Source organism: Psilocybe cubensis, chromosome 3 (assembly GCF_017499595.1).
Source record: "Psilocybe cubensis strain MGC-MH-2018 chromosome 3, whole genome shotgun sequence".
Classification (NCBI taxonomy): Eukaryota; Fungi; Basidiomycota; class Agaricomycetes; order Agaricales; family Agrocybaceae; genus Psilocybe; species Psilocybe cubensis.
Window position 1 is genome coordinate 293527 of NC_063001.1, and position 18980 is coordinate 312506.

At 46.9% G+C, this 18980-nt stretch overlaps 8 protein-coding genes across 8 annotated transcripts; 5 read left to right on the plus strand and 3 right to left on the minus strand.

Moving 5' to 3' along the window:
- Window positions 1-279: 279 nt before the first annotated feature.
- On the minus strand, window positions 280-972 carry JR316_0002918 (uncharacterized protein; the record flags this gene model as incomplete). The annotated part of the gene is made up of 3 exons (XM_047888701.1): window positions 280-468; window positions 518-584; window positions 638-972. The coding sequence occupies 3 exons, from the start codon at window positions 970-972 to the stop codon at window positions 280-282; spliced, it is 591 nt and encodes a 196-aa protein (XP_047751075.1).
- A 915-nt stretch (window positions 973-1887) lies between these two features.
- JR316_0002919 (Hydroxylase/desaturase CTB9) lies at window positions 1888-2859 on the plus strand (the record flags this gene model as incomplete). The annotated part of the gene is made up of 3 exons (XM_047888702.1): window positions 1888-2236; window positions 2305-2674; window positions 2730-2859. 3 exons carry the CDS (start codon window positions 1888-1890, stop codon window positions 2857-2859), a joined length of 849 nt encoding a protein of 282 aa, XP_047751076.1.
- A 288-nt stretch (window positions 2860-3147) lies between these two features.
- JR316_0002920 (uncharacterized protein) lies at window positions 3148-3862 on the minus strand (the record flags this gene model as incomplete). The annotated part of the gene is made up of 3 exons (XM_047888703.1): window positions 3148-3366; window positions 3427-3490; window positions 3552-3862. The coding sequence occupies 3 exons, from the start codon at window positions 3860-3862 to the stop codon at window positions 3148-3150; spliced, it is 594 nt and encodes a 197-aa protein (XP_047751077.1).
- A 775-nt stretch (window positions 3863-4637) lies between these two features.
- JR316_0002921 (Vegetative incompatibility protein HET-E-1) lies at window positions 4638-6341 on the plus strand (the record flags this gene model as incomplete). The annotated part of the gene is made up of 2 exons (XM_047888704.1): window positions 4638-4649; window positions 4713-6341. The coding sequence occupies 2 exons, from the start codon at window positions 4638-4640 to the stop codon at window positions 6339-6341; spliced, it is 1641 nt and encodes a 546-aa protein (XP_047751078.1).
- Window positions 6342-6597: 256 nt separating this feature from the next.
- On the minus strand, window positions 6598-8918 carry JR316_0002922 (Nuclear control of ATPase protein 2; the record flags this gene model as incomplete). The annotated part of the gene is made up of 5 exons (XM_047888705.1): window positions 6598-6886; window positions 6941-7137; window positions 7193-7396; window positions 7458-8380; window positions 8438-8918. 5 exons carry the CDS (start codon window positions 8916-8918, stop codon window positions 6598-6600), a joined length of 2094 nt encoding a protein of 697 aa, XP_047751079.1.
- Window positions 8919-9829: 911 nt separating this feature from the next.
- JR316_0002923 (Itaconate transport protein) lies at window positions 9830-11950 on the plus strand (the record flags this gene model as incomplete). The annotated part of the gene is made up of 13 exons (XM_047888706.1): window positions 9830-9968; window positions 10023-10098; window positions 10180-10250; window positions 10305-10513; window positions 10583-10622; window positions 10675-10898; window positions 10963-10999; window positions 11056-11084; window positions 11139-11211; window positions 11267-11490; window positions 11557-11639; window positions 11696-11812; window positions 11869-11950. 13 exons carry the CDS (start codon window positions 9830-9832, stop codon window positions 11948-11950), a joined length of 1404 nt encoding a protein of 467 aa, XP_047751080.1.
- Window positions 11951-16239: 4289 nt separating this feature from the next.
- On the plus strand, window positions 16240-16601 carry JR316_0002924 (uncharacterized protein; the record flags this gene model as incomplete). Its single annotated transcript, XM_047888707.1, has 2 exons — window positions 16240-16370; window positions 16469-16601. The coding sequence occupies 2 exons, from the start codon at window positions 16240-16242 to the stop codon at window positions 16599-16601; spliced, it is 264 nt and encodes an 87-aa protein (XP_047751081.1).
- A 289-nt stretch (window positions 16602-16890) lies between these two features.
- JR316_0002925 (uncharacterized protein) lies at window positions 16891-18615 on the plus strand (the record flags this gene model as incomplete). Its single annotated transcript, XM_047888708.1, has 1 exon — window positions 16891-18615. One exon carries the CDS (start codon window positions 16891-16893, stop codon window positions 18613-18615), a length of 1725 nt encoding a protein of 574 aa, XP_047751082.1.
- Between the last annotated feature and the right edge of the window lie 365 nt (window positions 18616-18980).

Consider the following 18980-nt stretch of genomic DNA (forward strand, 5'->3'; position numbering starts at 1 on the left):
TTCTCAAAAGCCTGATTGGTTACTTGGCGTTAAGGCATAAGCGAATAATTATATTTTCATATCTATTACATAGGAAGACTATAAAGCCAATATAAAGGTACCCTTCCTCTCATATGCACCTTTTTCTCAAGTAGTTGGCCCAATTTTTGCATTCAAGGCACGATATGAACTCCGCGCGCTTGATGGGCAGCGGAGTTTCTGGTTGAGCTTAACCACGTGACTTGAATCAGGAGGCCAGCAGATTTGAACTCAACCAATTTGCCTGGTCTCGAATCATCCTCAAACATGTCCACGCTCTAGCCTGCGATATCTCTCTGCGTAAACGAATGTGACAATAATCTGATCGACTGTGCGATTGTCCAACTTTCCAAAGAGCTCCAAGTAGCCGAGCCGTGTTTCATGCATGAATCCATAACGCGTGCGGTGGTAATTTGTAACAAGGGTATTGCTCGAGTCGGCAATGAATAGCTACTTGGGTGAGTTCTTTTGTTGTATGACCGTACAAAAAAAAATTTACCTTGCATTTGTCTTCCTCCATTGTCCACACGTACTCTACTCCATTGTGGCCGGTGAAGACGTATTTCCTGCGACAGCCGAGTCAATCACAGACGTTTTCGAAGACAATATTTCGAGTTACCTTCCCCACATATTGGATGGCCTTCTGCGGAAAAAGTCGTCCACCGACCGCTCTTTACCGTCGTATCTGATAATTGTGGAACGGAAGGTATGGAACTCGATATCCGCCAGCAAACCAAAGGAGTCCTTCAATGAAACATCGGCTGTAGAACTCGTCTCCTGGGCCTGGAAAGACGGAATGGCGCGTAGGATCTTGGTATGGAACTTGGTACTCCACAATGACGACGATTCGGTTTTGTAAAGACTTAAGCCATGTTCAGTGGTAAACGTCGCTCTCCATGGCTCGTCGGAAGAGAGATACAGATTGTTGCTGATGTCAATTGGGGACGAAGACATGTTTCACCATTCTCTGCAAAATTGGTGGCCTTTTATGCAGAGGGGCACCGCTTTGCCTCTCCCTCAGTCTTGTTGGTGCGTTGTTACACGGGGAGCATCGTACTTGTACCGTTGGTGAGCTCCAAACTGTTCGAGTAACCGTCATTTTGGATTTGCACCGCCTCCATGTTTTTTAATGGCTTCTGGCCTGTGCACCGGCGCTGCGTTTCCTTGAAAATGCTGCTAAGGTACGTTGAGATCGTACATGCATGTACAATCGTATATGTACGGATAATGAGCAAATGCAATTATGGCTGCGAACAGGAATGGCACCCACAACAAAGGACGCTCAGATGTACCGACATAGAAGGACTGCATACTAAGGATGTCTGTGTTTGCGCTTCCGGGTTGAATTTGTACGATTTGACTATTTACCTATCACGCCTTTCTCTTCACTTATGAAGCACCTGAAACTGTCAGACCGGGATGACCGATCCAGTTTTCCGAGGATAGTGAGTCAATTAACAGTACGCATACCAATGGTTTACTAATTCGCTGACAAGTCAAAGTCCTCACTTGGCGGGGTATGGTTTGAATGAAAACGCACCATCGCCTCGACCCCAACTGACACGAACAATTCTTTTTTCGACAGTTATACGTATTGCCACAAATGGCGTCAACGCGCCGAATGCCTTTACGTCGTGCGTGATGATTAAAAACTGACTGTTTCTTAAACTGTCCCGGAAACGCCTTCCAGCACAAGCACTTAGGTGAGCAATCTTCAATTTTGGTGGCTCATGTTCGTCATAGCACCTCAGTAATCCTGAGCCTGAGTGGCCAGGGGTCAAGAGGATAAATTTTGTGATATAATGCCTCACCGCAGACTTTAGTGCGTTCAATTGTTTAGAATATTCTATCTACGAACAAAAATTGCTCATGTCTGCCTTCAACTCCCCGCCATTTGTACTCGCAACACTTGGCTACTATTCTCCCCCTGCCGACGGTGGAAAACCTTACCAAAAGGGCGTTGTAGATCCCAGCACTGGAATTCGCTCCCTGGAGCGCAATTGGTTCCCAATTGATGTTCCTGGCATTGCCATCGAGAACGCTCGTGGACGAGAGCACGAAGTGTCCCTCGATAAAACTGGATTTGCGTTCTTCCATCACGTTTCAAAGCACACATCTTTCGAAAACGAGGACAATGTCAAGACAGCATATTACCTCGAAAGCGCTGAATTGCTCAAGAAACTGACAGGCGCTAATCGTGTTGAAATCTTCGATCACAGTACGTCGCGCATAGTTTTGTCAAACTTCTTCTAAATATCGATTTTTTCAACCATTTACATTACCCAGCTGTCAGGAAGAGTAATCTGGGCCCTGGAGTTGAAAATTTAATATATGGCCCAGTATCTATGGTCCACATCGACCAGTCGAACGACGCATCTGTCGCTCGTGTCCACCTCCACATGCCCGCAGCCGACGTGCCCAAGCTCCTCTCAAAGCGTTTCCAGATTATCAACCTGTGGAGGCCAATACACCACACCGCTTTGGATTACCCCCTCGCACTTTGCGATAGCAGGTCCGTCGACCCCACGGACATCGTGCCGGTCAAACTCATATTCCCAGACCGGGTGGGAGAGTTGCTCTCGGTCAAACATAGCGAGAAGCATAAGTGGTGGTACCTGCGAGGGATGACTCCGGATGATATTGTTCTTATTAAGTGGTGAGTAAGGTATACCCCGGTTCACTGTAGCACAAAATTTAAGATTCCACATTAGCTACGACTCTGTACAGGATGGAAGTGTTGCAGTGGCCACTCCGCACACTGCCTTCTATGACCCAACTGCACCGGATGGTGCGATCCCGCGAGAGTCTATTGAGCTGAGGGCTCTAGTATTTTACGACTAGGATACAATCGAGCAGACTTTACCATTGTTACAAAGTAGAGCTTCGGGTATTCCTATCGCACAAGAAGAAGTTAAACAAGGTTAACGAAACAACCTGTAGTTTCCAGCCATTAGACCACAGAATAATGATTGCTTTTACAACTTCGAATATATACTGACATCATTGACAAACATAGAATAAATGCCGTCATTGACTCTATATATGTGCACCTATTTCATGCTTCTTAAAAACATAGTTAGTTTATTAACACTAACAAGCGAAATCGAAAGACCTGAGACAATAATTGGACTATCCTAGTGTGGATACAGCATTTGCAACTAATTCAACTATGTCTTTCCTCTCCATACGCAATTTTTCCATATAAACAAATGTTGCGACAATGATATCCATAAGCTCCTCTTTGTCTACAGATATCTCCAAGTATGCTGGCCGAGATCTCCGAATAATTCCCCCCTTTGCTTTGTGAAAAACAGCAACAGGATTCCTCCTAGAGTCATTGGAAAAAAGCTGGTGCTCGATAGTAAATAAGGCACTGGACACTATTTCTTGTGAAATCATCCTGCCCACCTTCGAAGTCGATCCGATTTTCCACATGTATTCTCCCCCAATAGGACTCATAAATACTCGGTTTCTAAACGGTCCAAGAACAAGTCTAAAATTTGACAGATTAAATTTTACCGCTCTGTGCTTACCTGGGCCCAAGGAAGCTCAACCCTTTCTTTCTAAAAAATACATTTTTCGGTTGAGAGTCTCGCCCATCGTAAAGTTGGATTTGAGCTTTGTGAACATTCCGGTATTGTATTTCTGCTAAGGTAGAAAACGAGACATTGGTTGTCGTACTTTCGGAGTAGGGCGGATTTGCGCGGAGGAGTTTGATGGTTTTGACTTCTTCTGTCCAGGATGGCGGGGGTTCCGTTTTGTATACGATATAGCCTTCGCTAGTCATATATGAGGCATTCCACGGAATCTCTGAAGATAGGTATAACCTCTGGGAAGTAGTCATGGGTATAAGACTAAGAATATGCAATCACATAGTCCCATCCCTTTACCATTAAATACCTTTGCGAAGAACCATATCTATTTCTTGCCCAGAGATAGCTGTTTCACTGCAGTCTATAACTGCCAGGCTCCAAAGCAGATCTCTATAATTAACTATATAACTTTCAATATTTGTCAAGTGATCTACTCCAACGTCATCAGTAGCAACGTTTTGTGGTGTGGGAAGTCCGAACTGGAAACTTGCAGCCTGCGATGAAAACGTGCGGTCATGGGCAGTCTCGTACCCATCCGTTATTATATATTTCGCACGATCCTTCGGCATTGCAGTCACGAATGCGCTGTGCCACGGTATAGGTGTCTTTCGGGTACGTACCAGGGTCATAGTTTGGCAATAAGTTCTCTGGTGGCTTATTTGCTTTTTACATGATACATGTCTGGGTATTGGATGTTGGATTTGCGACGACCAATCTGTATATTGTATCGACTAGGCAAGTATCCTCATTGGGTGAGAACCCCGAGTCTTGGACACCGACGGGAAAATGTTTTACTGTTCGTGTAGGACGAAGCCTTCCCCAACTTAGTGCCGAGTTAATTTACACAGATTAAATTTTACGAAATCTTGTGGAGCCGGACCGCTATGACAGCCAACAGACAGCCAGGTGAGTACATCATACCTGCCAACACAATTGAATAATTGATAAGATGAAAACGCGATCGATAAAAACGCGTATTTCTCTGCCTGTGTATTGTTCCTCCTTGTACGATACTCCTACAACACCATGGACCCGATAGTAAGTGACTGATCCATCGCGATTGTGGATGTGATGCTTGTGGTCATGTACTCGAAGCCATAGCCTAACTCCAATTCTATTGAACAGCCTACCCAAGAAGTGAACAGCGTCCTGAGGGCTCATGTTTTCAATATGATGCCCATTCGACTACTACAGCTTCCAGAAATGAAACTCATCGAAAGGGGCGACGTCTTCAAGCATCTTCTTCCTAAAATGTCTGATATCACCGAGGCTTGGATAGAGGACAGGATAAAATCGACGAAATGGGAAAGTGTTGCATTTGTTTCGGGAAAGATCGACAGGCGAAAGCGAGTAATCGAGGAGGCCGTCACGGAGCGTGCACAGTACGCAATCCTGTCACATACCTGGCTGTTGGAAGAAAGGGAAATTACATACGGCGATTGGGTATCCCAGCAAAACCTTTCTGGAGCTGGATATGCGAAGTTGAAAAACTTCTGCAAGGTGGCTTATCACGACCACGGGATGACACTTGCATGGCTTGATACGCTCTGCATAAATAAGGACAGCACCTCTGAACTCGACGAATCTATACGTTCCATGTACCGTTGGTATCTTCACTCTGCAATCTGTATCATCATACTTGCGGATACATCCATCATCGACGATGTACCCAAGGATCGTTGGTTCACCCGTGGTTGGACTCTTCAGGAACTTTTGGCCCCCAGTCGATTAAAGTTTTATTCAAAGGATTGGAAACCACTTTTGCAGGGCCATAACGATAAAGCATATGTTGAGAAGGATGAGGACAATAGTGATGGCGACGACAGCAATAGCGACGACAGCACCAGCGCAGACGGAAACAATTTATCAGTGTTTGGACCCCTTATTGAGCAGGCGACGGGAATATCTCTCAACGAGTTACGGACTTTTGATCCAGCTGGAACTCGGAGGAACATCCCTACGCGGATGATGTGGGCGTCAAAAAGAGTTACGACACGCGAAGAGGACTCTGCATATTGCCTCATGGGCATTTTTGGTGTCAGCTTTTCGATTGCCTATGGGGAGGGTAGAGAGCGCGCCTTCTTTCGGCTTCTGGAGGCCATTATGACAACCTACCGGGATATTCTAGCAATTCTAGACTGGTCAGGAAAGCCGATAGGGCATGACGTGCACGCAACGTCCCTTCTTCCGTCAGGGCCAGAGTGCTACAAGCTTGCTCCAGGGGATAAAAGATTGGAATCCTTCGCATGGTACGACATACAAGATTACGTACCGTTCTCCTTTGCGCCAAAGGAGCCAATGACCCTAACTCACCTCGGAATTCGCATTGATCTGTACTGCGTGCCTGCCACAGTACATTCCTTTGAGGAAAAAGATGGAATTTATACAGTTTATATGAAATGTGGCGCCCGTTTTTGCGAGGAACCCATTGCCATAAACGTCTACCCCCACACCTACGCCATGTTCGACGAGGACGAGGATGAAGGATACGGCAAAGAATTCATGTTTGGTATATGGACATTTGAAAGGGACAGTCAAGACACCGTATACATCCCTAATGAGCCTTGTCGAGTATTCCTGTTGGAGTCTACAGACCCATATCAGCCCATTGAGATGCCTCGACTCTGGCATAAAGTCGACACACCTGATCCCCTCAGAATATCGCCCGACTCGCCATGGGAAGATGACTGGGACAAGGAGAAAATATCGATAAAAACCTTCATTCTTTGAGACAGTCAGTTTCGTTATCAGGTGAGTCATACAATCAAGGAGGAAGAACGGTAAAGAATTATGCGCAGGACTGAACGATAATAGTCATACCAAAATTGTATTAAATTTTCTTGAATGCGATATATTAAGAAGCATTTCAATGTATGGTAGGGCGACTTACAGGAAGGGTGTTGGTCATTATTTTCAGAACCATTTACATCCAGAGGTGTAGAACCCGCACAAGGCAGATATAACCTCAGAAACAGGGTTTGGACACTTAATATCTGATGACAGCTTCCTGACCCTGACCCCAACACCTCCACATTCTTTCCACAACCCTCAACTTCGCCTCTCTACCAAGTTGTGTATCCTCTAAATCTCCGAGGTCCTCAAGGAAAGCTGCCTGAATGTTTGCAGGTAGATTTGCCAGTGCATACGATCGGAGGCGCGTCAGAGAAAGGATAAGAAGGCCTGTTGGGAGGGGTGCTATAGGCGAGTCTGAATTCAATGTATCAGAGACGGACGGTCCTGAGGGAGGTTGAAGGATCAAAAGGCGTTCAATTCGTCTGTAAACAGGCCATCATCAGTAGGTGTAAAATATTGTCGAGGAACAAACATACCGCAGCCGTTCCCATACTCCTCTCCTTTTTCTGCGGCCACCATACCGGCTGCCTGAGCTGGTCTTCAACAGGCGACCGGCTGCACCAAAGAATGCCCAGACGATAGCCAAGGACGGTGCTACTCCGACAAAGGCAAACGTCAGCTCTTGAGATTTCAAAAGTCGGTCGATCCCAGCCAGAGCTTGATCGATATCGACCTATTTGTGAGCGGTCAAAAACACAAGGAGCAGAAATAGACCATAAGAAACGCACTTTGGCTTTCTGGACTTGAATGAAAGCATTCCGCAGGAGTGTACCGGTAATTGCGGATTTTAAAGGGGTGCGGATGTCTTCTTCGTAGATTTCCATCACCGGTGTCAAATCACCCAACCTCACCTGCTCAGCCAGGCTTTCGAGTTGAGAGGGTGTATATTGGAGCGCGTCGCGCGCCAGTGACAGCGTCATGCGCTCTAAGCTCTACTGCCGGTGTTAGCGATCCTGGATTCAATGCCTTTATAAAAGGAGGAACATTTTATACCTCTAAGTCGGCCGCGACGCCTTCTTTACTGACCAGAACGTCACCTTTCCCACCGACACGAACCGTATGTAAAACTCCCAATAGGGGTTCCACGAGCCATCCCTGGACAAATCCACGAACAGTTTCATCCGCGTCTTTTAGCATGTTAATGAGAGCTGGAATCCATGCTTCCCGTGATGAATAGATATAAAGCGCTACGGCAGGGAAAACCATGAGACGGGGCCATATTCGGGTTAGCATTGACGGCCGGAGGAGGTTTTGGTCATTTAGATACAAAGTGTGGTTCATGTTGAGAGTGGGCATGGTTTGCAACAGCGTTGTAAGAGGAAAAATTGCAGAGGTGGAGGCGTGTAACGAGGATGGGGACGCGGAATACGACACAACTCGGGCGAGGGTATCAAGGAATGTCGTATATTTGCGAGTCGCCAATGAATCTACTCGGATACCCGCTGAACTATGAACAAGGCTCGCGAGTGGTATACGCAATTGCGCCAGTTCTCCCAGAACACGCGCACGTTCATCCCTAATTCTCTCCAGAGCCTTTTGGTTGTATCTGCACTCTTGCCTGGTAATTTCCAGAGGCAAAATAAAAAAACGGAACGTCCAAGTGAGTGTGTGGACCATGCGATGGAATGATTTGCGTAGTCGAACGTAAACGGCGTTAGTTGATTCTGAGACCTCATGGTCCAACGCATAGGTTGATGACGACGCTGGCAAAAGGACAGAAAGGCTCAGAGATTGTTGGTGTCTAAGGTGAGGGAAAAAACTGGTGGTAAGAACACCAGGTCGAAGACTCAGCGTTGAGGTGGAAAATAAAGCGTGTAGCGAGGAGGGAGAAAGGGTAGATAAATTCATAGGAAGTTGATGGGATCGTAGTGTGGTGATGATAGTTCGTAAGACATTGCAAACACGCGAAGGAAGAGCTACGGAAAGAAACATTATTCATCAGTCATCAATAAATTCAACTCAGGTTAACGCACTTTGAAGGAGATAGAGACAAACTTGAATACGGGAGCTTTCCACGTCAGACCACCATTCTGCTTCTGCCTCTACTTGGGTAGCCTGGGTTATGAAAATTTCCAAAGCATCAGAATATAAAGACACTGTCAATTTCCCTATAATTGCTTGTTCGAGAGCGTCTTCTTCCGCGTCGGGTACGCTTACTCGGCTGACTTCTGTGCTTTCAGCAGTTACGCCTGCGGTTCTTGATTTTAAAAGTCCTTCCAATGTAGGTAAACTACGTTGGATATCGTCCAGAGATACGGTATGTTGGTTCAACGACAATAGCAATGCGTGTAACGCTGCTTTTCTTGCTGACGCCGAAGTAGAAGAAGACGTAACGACATTGGTCTGAGTTTTATGACCTTTTGTGTTGAATGTCGAGGACGGCGGTGGCGAGGTTGGTCTGGAGGTGGAAGGCTCCAGGGTACGTGTAAAATGGTTCACAAACTCGGATGGCATATTACTAGGAGCCTCGCCTTAGGAGGCTTGCTGTCTGCTGTCCGCCAATTGGTGAGTAAATTGTAGACCTGATAGAAATAATGGAGCCTCTGTACCTCAGATAAAGACGGAGGCTATCTCCAAGCTATCAAGCTGGTTTCCTCGCTCAGAATCATCCAGTTTAGTTCAGTTGGTGGTGGACGAGTTTGGTGACGCGTGACGCATAACATGCCAATCAATCCGACTGGTAGTCAAATTTGAATCTCCGAAAATAGTAGTCATTGCTTCTTCTGGCATCGTAATTTTTTGTGCTTGTTTGAGTTTTTCGCTTTCTTAACCTTTGACCCTGTGGCACTGTCTTACTATTTCGCTTTAGACATGTCCCAATATTCAGGTCCATCAATAGTCTCCAACCTTCACAGTTATTTTTGGTATGAAATCCGATCCGAGTGAGCACAGTTGAACTCATAATTGAGCTAGATGGAACTAGCATACGTTATTGGCGTCACACTTGGGAATATGTATGTAGGTCATCGGATATTGGTTCATCCAACTTTAGTGGCTAGGTTGGTACGTACCGTCTGATATCTGATTAACCTGCTATCGGATAGGGAATAACAAGTTGTAACGAATATGAAGAAATCGGACGATCAGTAGGTAGGTAAAGTTCTTTCCGTTTTCTTTCGAGTGAGCGCGTGGCAACGTGCGTAATGGAAGAGTGCTGAAGGCTAAAATGATGCTATTTAGATGCTATTCAAAAAATTTGTAATCTATCATCACAGATTTTGACAGCCCGCTTGGCACTTATAAAAATGTAAAGGTACCGATTTTTGTGACTCGTTTCTTCTCCTCCTTCAAGTTCAAATATTTACAGGGTTGCCAGAGGCTTCACACTTTGGATTCTATTGCTGATACCCAGAGGAGGGAAAGGAATGACAAACACTCATGGCGATGACTCCGAGGCAACCCCTTTGCTAGCTCACATCAAACATGAAGACGTGTATCGTCGCTTCGAACCATCTCAAAAGCGAGTAATTCTCGCAATTGTTTCTACGACGGGGCTTCTTCCTTGTAAGTTATATCCATATTTCTGATCATATGTACTTTACACGTTTCTCTTGTCAGTGTTTGTGTCGGGGACGTTTGTCCCCTCGATACCTCAAATTGCAAAAGACCTTAATTCTAACGGGACAGTTGTAAGGTATGTGTGATCAAGTAGTCTTTATTCTGGCCTATTGCCTGTTGTCTATTGTCCATTGTACCGATCGTACCATTCTTCTAGTTGGGCTGTGAGTCTTTCGATCATGGCTTCGTCTTTGGGCTCGCTTCTGGGCGCAACCTATTCCGGATTCTGTAAGGCGGCGTTAAGTATCATCGTTTCCGGACCGAATTAATTGAACGATTTAGATGGAAGAAGGCCTATCTATCTCGTTGGGACGCCACTGCTTTTTATTGGTTCAATGGGTGTCGCTTTGGCACAAAATATACCTCAGCTCATGATATGGAGGTTTGTACAGGCGATTGGAGCATCTCCAGGATTGGCCGTTGGGTCCGGAGTCATTGGTGATATATACAAGCTCGAAGAACGAGGGGGAGCTATGGGTATCTTCTTCGCCGTGAGTATAATCATAACAAGTTTTAACCGATAAAATTTGATACGATGATGATATCCGGTGGTGACGCAGGCTGTTCTATTGGGTCCTGCGCTAGCGCCACTTGCGGGAGGTAAAAGGTCAAAATGCCCAACACGATCATGTCTAATACTTTAAACATACAGGTTTTGCAGCGCATTACTTCTCTTGGCGAATAATGCAATTCTGGCTCGGGATCACAGGACTCGTTGTCTTTTTCATCGTTCTGTTTATACTTCCAGAGACATTCCACCCCGGCGAACGAGGTGTTGAAAAGGCCGATCCTGCATCCCTCCCTAAATGGCGCCCGGTGTTCCTTAATTTCTTAGAACCTTTGTGGATCATGAGGAGTCCAAATTTAATGGCAGTTGTGCGTTGTCGTTCATTATATCATTCATGCTCTGTGATGCTTGTTCTGATTGAATTCTTTGAAGATTTTGGCTGGGCTCTTTACTCTTATGACTGACTATGGTATGGTATAGACCTACCTTGCATGGGGTGCTAATTGAATCTCGTCATTATTACAGTTCTTCTTGTCCCAATCGCGTATACAATAGTGAGCTCTCAGATATACCTCCCTGCATAGGTGATCTTTTTACCCTTCTTGTAGGGCGCCAAGTACAATATCACGAATGAAGCGCTGATCGGGGCTTGCTTCCTACCATGCGGGCTTGGAAATATGAGTAAGTGCCTCTTCTTGCTGCGTACAATTATCAGAGCTCTTACCATCATTTCTAGTTGGTGCTCCCTTGGCTGGGAGCATCTCTGACAAGGTTGTCATCTATTACAGAAAATCCCGAGGCGGAGAATGGTACCCAGAAGACAGGTTGCGAACGACACTAATTGGCGGACTCATTTTCGTCCCGCTGTCGGTACTAATGTCTGGCCTACTGACAACGTATGTGCCAGGAAAGTTGGGACTTGCTTTGAATCTGGTTTGCTTATTTATTAATGGACTCGGGGTAAGTAGCTCTTGTCACACAATGCTGCAGTCCAAGCTATAAAATACCTTGTCATTGACGCTCCAGGTCGACTTTGTTCTGAGCCCATCTGCTGCTTACATAGTCGATCTAATGCATTCTCGAAGCGCAGAAGCAATGGCTGCTGGGAAGTAAGTCTCCCCTTTCTTCCACCGTCTTTTCATCACATCCTGACTCTACACGCCAGTGGGTTCCGATCATTTATGATGGCAATTGGAATTGCTTGCATCCTGCCAATGATCAACACCTACGGTGTAGCCGTGACTGATGCGATTGCCGCCGTTTTCGCGTGGATCGGTTTTATGTAAGTGGCTTGACTAGACGATTCAATTGACCTAGTAGTTATTGACAATATTGTAGCCTGTTATGGGTAACCATTCGTTACGGAGATCGACTCCGGGCAGTTGTCGACGTCGGATTCTCGACAGCAGATAACAATTAATGCGGAGAGATGTATCTCAGCAATTCGTAAGTACTTTGAAATATTGAAAGCCTATACCATAGGCTCTGCGAAGGCCAGAAGACTGCCGTTTAACGACTCCGTTCACAAAACTTTTACGACGCAAGATTGTACTGTTAATGTACAACAATGTGATATGATGTGTTTTGACTTCCTTAGGCAGAATTTATTCCGATCCCGTAGACTATCTTAGTCTCATGACCATGACCATGATCTGCAGAAATTGCTCTGCGAAGGGTTCGGACCTGGTCAATGAACAAGTTTGGATGTGACTTGGTTCCTACTGATTATCGTGTATACCTCACAGGTTTGTCTGGCGCCTTTTCTGAGGCTGCCACACGCTCAGCATCCGGTGCCACTCTGATAAGTGGCGTGGCGGATTCCAATAACTTTTAGCGGATTTGTGGGCCTACGTACAATCCAGATAATTGTCCTGAAAACATCATATTTCCTCCCGAAGTCTACCAAAGGCCGCATCCTGTGTCTGTCCCCAGCCTCCCTCAGGGAGGCTGGGGACAGACACAGGATGAAGGACAGAGGGTGGACTGATATTGATTCTTTGGGGGCGCTCACCAGATATTACAGACGCTTTGCTATCAAAGCCAATTATTTCAAGGCAATAACTTGGCTATGTACGGTTCTACAAACACTCCAAAGGCTAAAGGTGCCTGTAATTTGAAGCAGGTCCTGGACGTGACCCCTGACACCGCCCTCTGCCAGTGATAAGTCGCGAGCGTCTTCTGCTGGACTCCCATGTTGAGTTCACTCTGTCGAATCACTGTAACGGCTACCATTATATTGACCTAAAGTTGCTCGAAAGGAGTTCTGTCGTCAACGAGGCAGGAGAAATCAGATAGATATGACTCGTTGCCCCACTAGTTCGTTATGCCAGAGGGAGTGCGAATGCATGGTTCTGATATAGAAGAGCTTGCACACGTACCAGCAGAGAGGATGTGGATAGGTGGGAGCGGTGACACAATTTATGTCGCACTCACTGCAACAAATCGTCTTCTTGAAGGTCCCGCTAGTCTACAATCATCGACATCTTCACTAAAAACCTATATTCGCTTCCAATCCGTTGGGGGAGCAACAAATGACATTGGCTCATCAGACCAATGACACTACAATTTCAATCCCTATCTACCCAGTGACCTTTCATGTTTATTTTGAGATTTTGGCGAACTTAAAGAGGCCAGAACGGACCGATGGACCATTGTTCCGAAGTATGGGGGGACTTTTCCGGAAATAGTGGGGTACTGTGGTATACACGAGTGCTATTTCATTACAATCTGCAGTGAAATTGTACGTACAATCCAATTTCCGTTCCATTAAACAGGCGAACGGGCCCGGAATAGGCACTAATCATATCAAGTTGATCATAACAAGCAAGCTTTTCATGTTAATTTTTTTCTCGGAAATGAAACCGGCTCCACGTTCTTTTATCTTCTCGAAAGTAAAGCCAAAGCGAAGCTCGATATCAGTGACTATTACTCTGTATGTAGTAGAGAGGAACAAAGCTGGTTTGTCATTGCGATCTCGAAAAGTTCGAATCGATAAGCCTGTACTGCTGTACTGGGTGAAATTGAAATTATTCCTTTGAAACATGACAGTACATCCGGCATTCTATCATCAATCCGATGGTAAGGTGATCAGCTCAGATATTTCTGTTTGATGTGGTACATAGTTTCAAAATATATGGGCGGCCAAGCTTTGCTTTTTCTTTCTTGCCTTTATGCTTCGACACCTGATTCCGAATGATTTCGGGACCTGTGGCTATAAATAAGCATTGTTCTAAAAATAGACACATCTGAGGGACTTGGTATCTTCGTGCTGAAGTTGAGCAATTCAAGACTGTCTCAAGTTGAGTGCGATATGCTGCTCTAATAATGCATTAAGTAGGGGTATACGGGTATACCAGTTAAACTACATTGAATCTGTCAAAATACTCCTTAGGTCCTACTATTCTCTACCACATAGTAGTAGTCTAGCCAACAGAAATTCAGGAGACAGAGACAAACTTCGCGTTATGGACACAGGCAGACGCTCAACTAAACCCATACCAGCTGGCATCCTCGAGAAAGAACTCGGGGAATCGGAGCCGCGCAATATCTCGAATTTGAACCCAACGTCGCTATAGGCATGGATAAGTTCCACAACTATTGCGTTTCTAATTTTCATTGCAATCGCCGCTCAAATACGGGGCGGTTAGGGCGGATGGTCGGTGGATTTCTACTGTCTTAGTACGTGTCTGAGAGTCAAAAGATATCCGTGTTGCTAATGCTGACAGGTTTTCTGCAATTAAATTTGTTACAAGTTTGTGATAATGTTGGTAATTACTCTGTTCAAGGATAGTCAACTCAAATCCAGGGTCGGTCTGGCTGCATGTAGAAGGACGACCTCCGGAAATGGACGTGGTGTTAGCCGTGGGTCCTTCGTAAAGGAGGAGGGTAGATATCTATAATCGATGCAGGATGATCATCTTATTCTGACCACAAGTATGCATCGAACAAGTTTCATGAAATTGCGATGAGATAGCACAGGGTCGCATACCATATCATATCACATTGGACTGCATTGTACTAGTAGTTGTAGCTGGCAGACACGAACATCGCAAAGACGAGCCAGTTTGATTTTGACCTTGCCCTCGAGGTTTTAATGATCACGATCAAATGGAAATATGGTATTAGACTCGGGCCTTGACCTGAGGGCTGTCAGGCTTCACGTCTTTGAGGACGTGCAAAATTGAACCTGTGTAAATGGGGGTTGCCGAAGGACGGCGCCGGGCAGATGACCATTCTTCAACGGTTCAAGGGTGATCGATGGCGTGCGGCGAACGTGCCACTGACAGCTCGCAGTGAAGCTTCAATCAACCAACTTATTCGCAGAATCGTATTCAGTCCGATTGTTGGTCAACTGTATATTCTGCCGTCACAACGGCTTCGTGAGGCTGTAACGTAGCTCGTAACCTGGACATATTGCGCCAAAATAGATGGGTTTTGCCTTACTATGTATGTTGCTTCCAAGTCCTCCCTCAATAACCAATTGCACACGAGACTATGTCCCCAAGCCTGGTTCGCAGCGGGTCTGATTCCAATCGAGGACGGTGTTCTGATATGCTTCGCTGATTCTCCAAGGGGCGGTACCCAGGTATATTGAAGATTGATTGTTATGTTATCGGTGGGCGGGTTGACGGCAGAGGGAAACGGTTGTAAAGTGCTAAATTGTGTGGTTCTGATGATGCTACTACTGGTCTGGTGGGAGCACCACCGGAATGTGTGGGACCGCCGAGGTGGCAAAAGCAAGAGGATAGCTATAAACAAACCTACACTTGGGATTTCCCGATAATTCTGGAAATTGGAAGAAAGACGTATAGGTCGGGCGCGTCGCGGACTCCATTACGCGCTGCTTTACCTCTGGGGTATGTTTGGGATTCGATGGGCGCCCCCTCATCCCTGCGCGCGCTGGGAAATGCCTTGTTTAGATATGCACTTGAGTGATTCGGGTTTCACACCGCCCGGCTAATAAGTACTCTCCTAGATAGGAATAATGTCAAATAAGGGTTCTCCGAGTCCCAGTAGAATGACGATGGTGGCCTGACCAAGTAAGTAATAACAACCCGGAGCCTTGCCGTTATTGAATGTGAGTTATCATTATGATGGATCAGATAGCACCCAGCGTCGCCAGACCCCGCCGAGTGACCGCGATGTTCCCAGTTAATTATAAAATACCAGAAAAACATAACATAACAGGCAGGCCGGTACTCTGATTTGATTCTGGAGCATTCTGGCTGGCTCGGAAGTCCGCTTGATAGTCCACGATGGGATAAATCAGAGGAGATTCGGAGAAGGGAAATTCCATGGTACCTCCGCTAAAATTCACGGCCGCTTTGTTTTCTCCGGATGGTGATAAGCCATTACATTATATCATTGGCAGCTGGGTGCACACTCGTCCCAAGAACATTTCTCTGTGAGAAATATGAAGCGTCTCGGAGTTTGGCTATTATGGGAGAATCGTTGGGAACTTGGAGAATGTGAAAAGCGGTGCTTGGTATCCTCGACAGCATATGTTGGAGGAGACATCCGTCTGGGAAACTAGTTTGAGATATTTTCTTGGTTCTGTCAGCTCTGCGAATGATATTGGAGTCCAAGAGGCTGGAAGAGGCAAAAGGTTGCGCTCACCATCAAACCACGTGGGATGCCTCGAGGCTGTTTGGCAGGCGGAGTGGCAGGAGTCCCTGTGTGAGTATGTTAATTACGTAATAATCTCCAAACATGTGGCCCCACTGCCTCTGTACGGTTCAGTTCGAAACGTCTCTCTTCCAGACGCTCTCCTCCTCCGATTTACATTCGATTGTCTCTGTCTTGGTAAAATATGGACGAATACTGACTGCACGACAATCACTGTAAGTAATTCCTCTGTCAAATCCGCCATCGTAGAATTTGTTGTGGCTCTAGTTGGGCTTTCGTGGCTGTTCGTGGCTAACATTTTTTACCACTACAGGTATGCATATTGCTATGACCTTTGTGGGCCATTCTATGGACGTACCACCCGACTCCCAGTGCAATGCATTGGGATCAGGACTGATGAGGACTCCCCAGGAGGGCCGTTTCTCGGGTTATGGACGGTCAATTGATATTTTTTATGAACCTTACGCTGCTTCAAACTATGCATCGTCTTCTACTTCCACATGTGGTGCACACTGGAATCAAAATGACAGCGGCTCTGCAAATTTGTCATGTTGTTCGTCGTGGTCAACGACAAACCATACCCCTTACGTCCAGTACCGGGGACCAGTGTTCCAGCATTCACAATTGCTCGACGATGACCACGTGGGGATTAACACACAACTATCACCCATCCAAACTGGACTGAAATCCACATTGGCCAGGGATCTGCCCCCCGCCGATCCTAACACCGATTACATGGATCACCTATCCTCCATCACGGCAGAAGGCCCGCTCTCGCCTTTGTCATTTTTCCGGGACTGGCAAGGCAGCCAGCTTCCTTTGGACCCTCTGCACAACGAGATTTATATCCCGAACACGCAGCTGCCACGCCAGTTGGACCAGAAGGAACGCGAGCGCGGATCCCACATGAACTCTGATGACGAGAATGACACGAGCCCGGAAAGGCGCCCATACCCACCGTTGTTGGATATGGGCATAGGCCACGAGTGGATGACGAGTCCAGAGTCGGTCGACACCGATCTCGACGATGAAAGCGTACTTTCTTGTTCTACCTCATCGTTATCGCCGCCATATCCCGATTCAGATCTTCGCCACTTCACCGACTCGGAAGACTACCTGGACGACCTAAATGACGATGACCTTTATTTACCACACGCATTTGCTTCACTGGGATCCAATTCAACTACACCGTCGCCGCTGACCGACATATACCACCCCCTAGATCAATACCCTTCGCATTACCAGCAATTGTACAAATCTATCACCAGAACCACATCCCCAACACCCCCGCCTTTGACACTGCATGAACCACCGCTGAGCGAGCCACCGCCACACCCGCCACCACCAATACCGGAGCCATCTGCGCAAACAAGTAAGGAGGATCCGCCACTCCCGACCTTACTGACCGCAACACCAACGCCTGCTCGCTCTCCGCCATCATTTGGCTCGCCTTGCGAATTTGATTTCGACAATGGTGAGCTGATACCATGTTCGCCATCCCGCAGGCGCTCAACGGAGCTGCCCAGCATGCACGACGACACGTCAGGCAGTGACAGTACAAATCAGTTATCGGAGCCTCAACCCCAGCGTACAGCGTGGCTCAACCTCCCCGGTGCAGAGACAGACGATGACCTCATACCCACCGAACTTGCGTCGAAGAACTACGTTCCAGACCCAACCATCACCGTGCCGACCTCTCAGCCAATGCACAGCTTGCTCATCTGGGGCCCGACGTCGGCCACGGCGTTTACTTTCCCGAGTTCGTGTATGAGCGATTTTCTGCCTGCGGCTGTGCGGTCACCGTCGCCCGAGGCGTCGTCGATCGACCTTGATCTGGACCCGGCAACACTGGCGGAGCTTGCGCCGGAGGGAGAAAGTGAGGATGCACAGAAGCTTTGGGAGATGCGGGTGAGAAAGGCGAGGAGTGAGAATTGGGAAAAGGAGCGGTGTCGCGAGCTGGAAGCGCTTTTGAGGTTGAAGCTCAGGTTGGACGAGAAGAGGGCTGATGGTGCGAGCAGTGGAGTCGACACCGATGCTGACGCGACGACTGGCGCTATGCGAGCCGCGTCTCACCATTCCCCGCCCAGACGATCGTCTTCTTCGTCCAAAGGGAGAATTACCAACATGGCACAGCTCGTCGCCAACATGGTGTTCCACCGCCAGCAAGAACCGTCGTCGCCGAAAAGGAGCCATCATCCTGCACCGCGCAGCAGCTCCATCGTGTCGTCCCCCCAGCCGTCCGTTGCTGCTGGTGTGAAAACGCATCCGACGCCACGCTCGCCGTTGCGTCAGGTTACGCTGCCTGATGAGCTTGAGGATGAGGATGAGGATGAGGAATGTTTGTCTCCTTTGTCGCCTCTGTCGCCGTTGACTCCATTTGGATTGTGTGAGTCGCCGTTGAGTTTTTTGACGGAGCTCGACCCCATTCGGATGAGCGACAAGGAGCACGATCTTTCCTGATTCGAGGTGTGTTGGATACAGGTGTGTATTCTTCAACACTCTGAACACTCTGCTTGCAATTGGGTATTGACATGTGACATCTTATCTAGCTTGCGGCTCCTCTCTTCTCCATCTATTCTATCTCCTGCCATGTTCATGTTCTGCGAGCAAAGCTGGCTCTGGTTCAATGTCGATTTACGCACAATCTAATGTACCACCACCACTGCATATCAGTCTTCAAAGTCGGATCACATGTTATCATCCATCATCCATCATCTCTATTACCTCCATACCAATTCATTCATTCAATGATTTTCTTTTTGCTTGATTGTAAACGTTACCTTGTCTCGTTTATTCTCCTTGCGTTTCGCGGGGTGGAAAGTTTA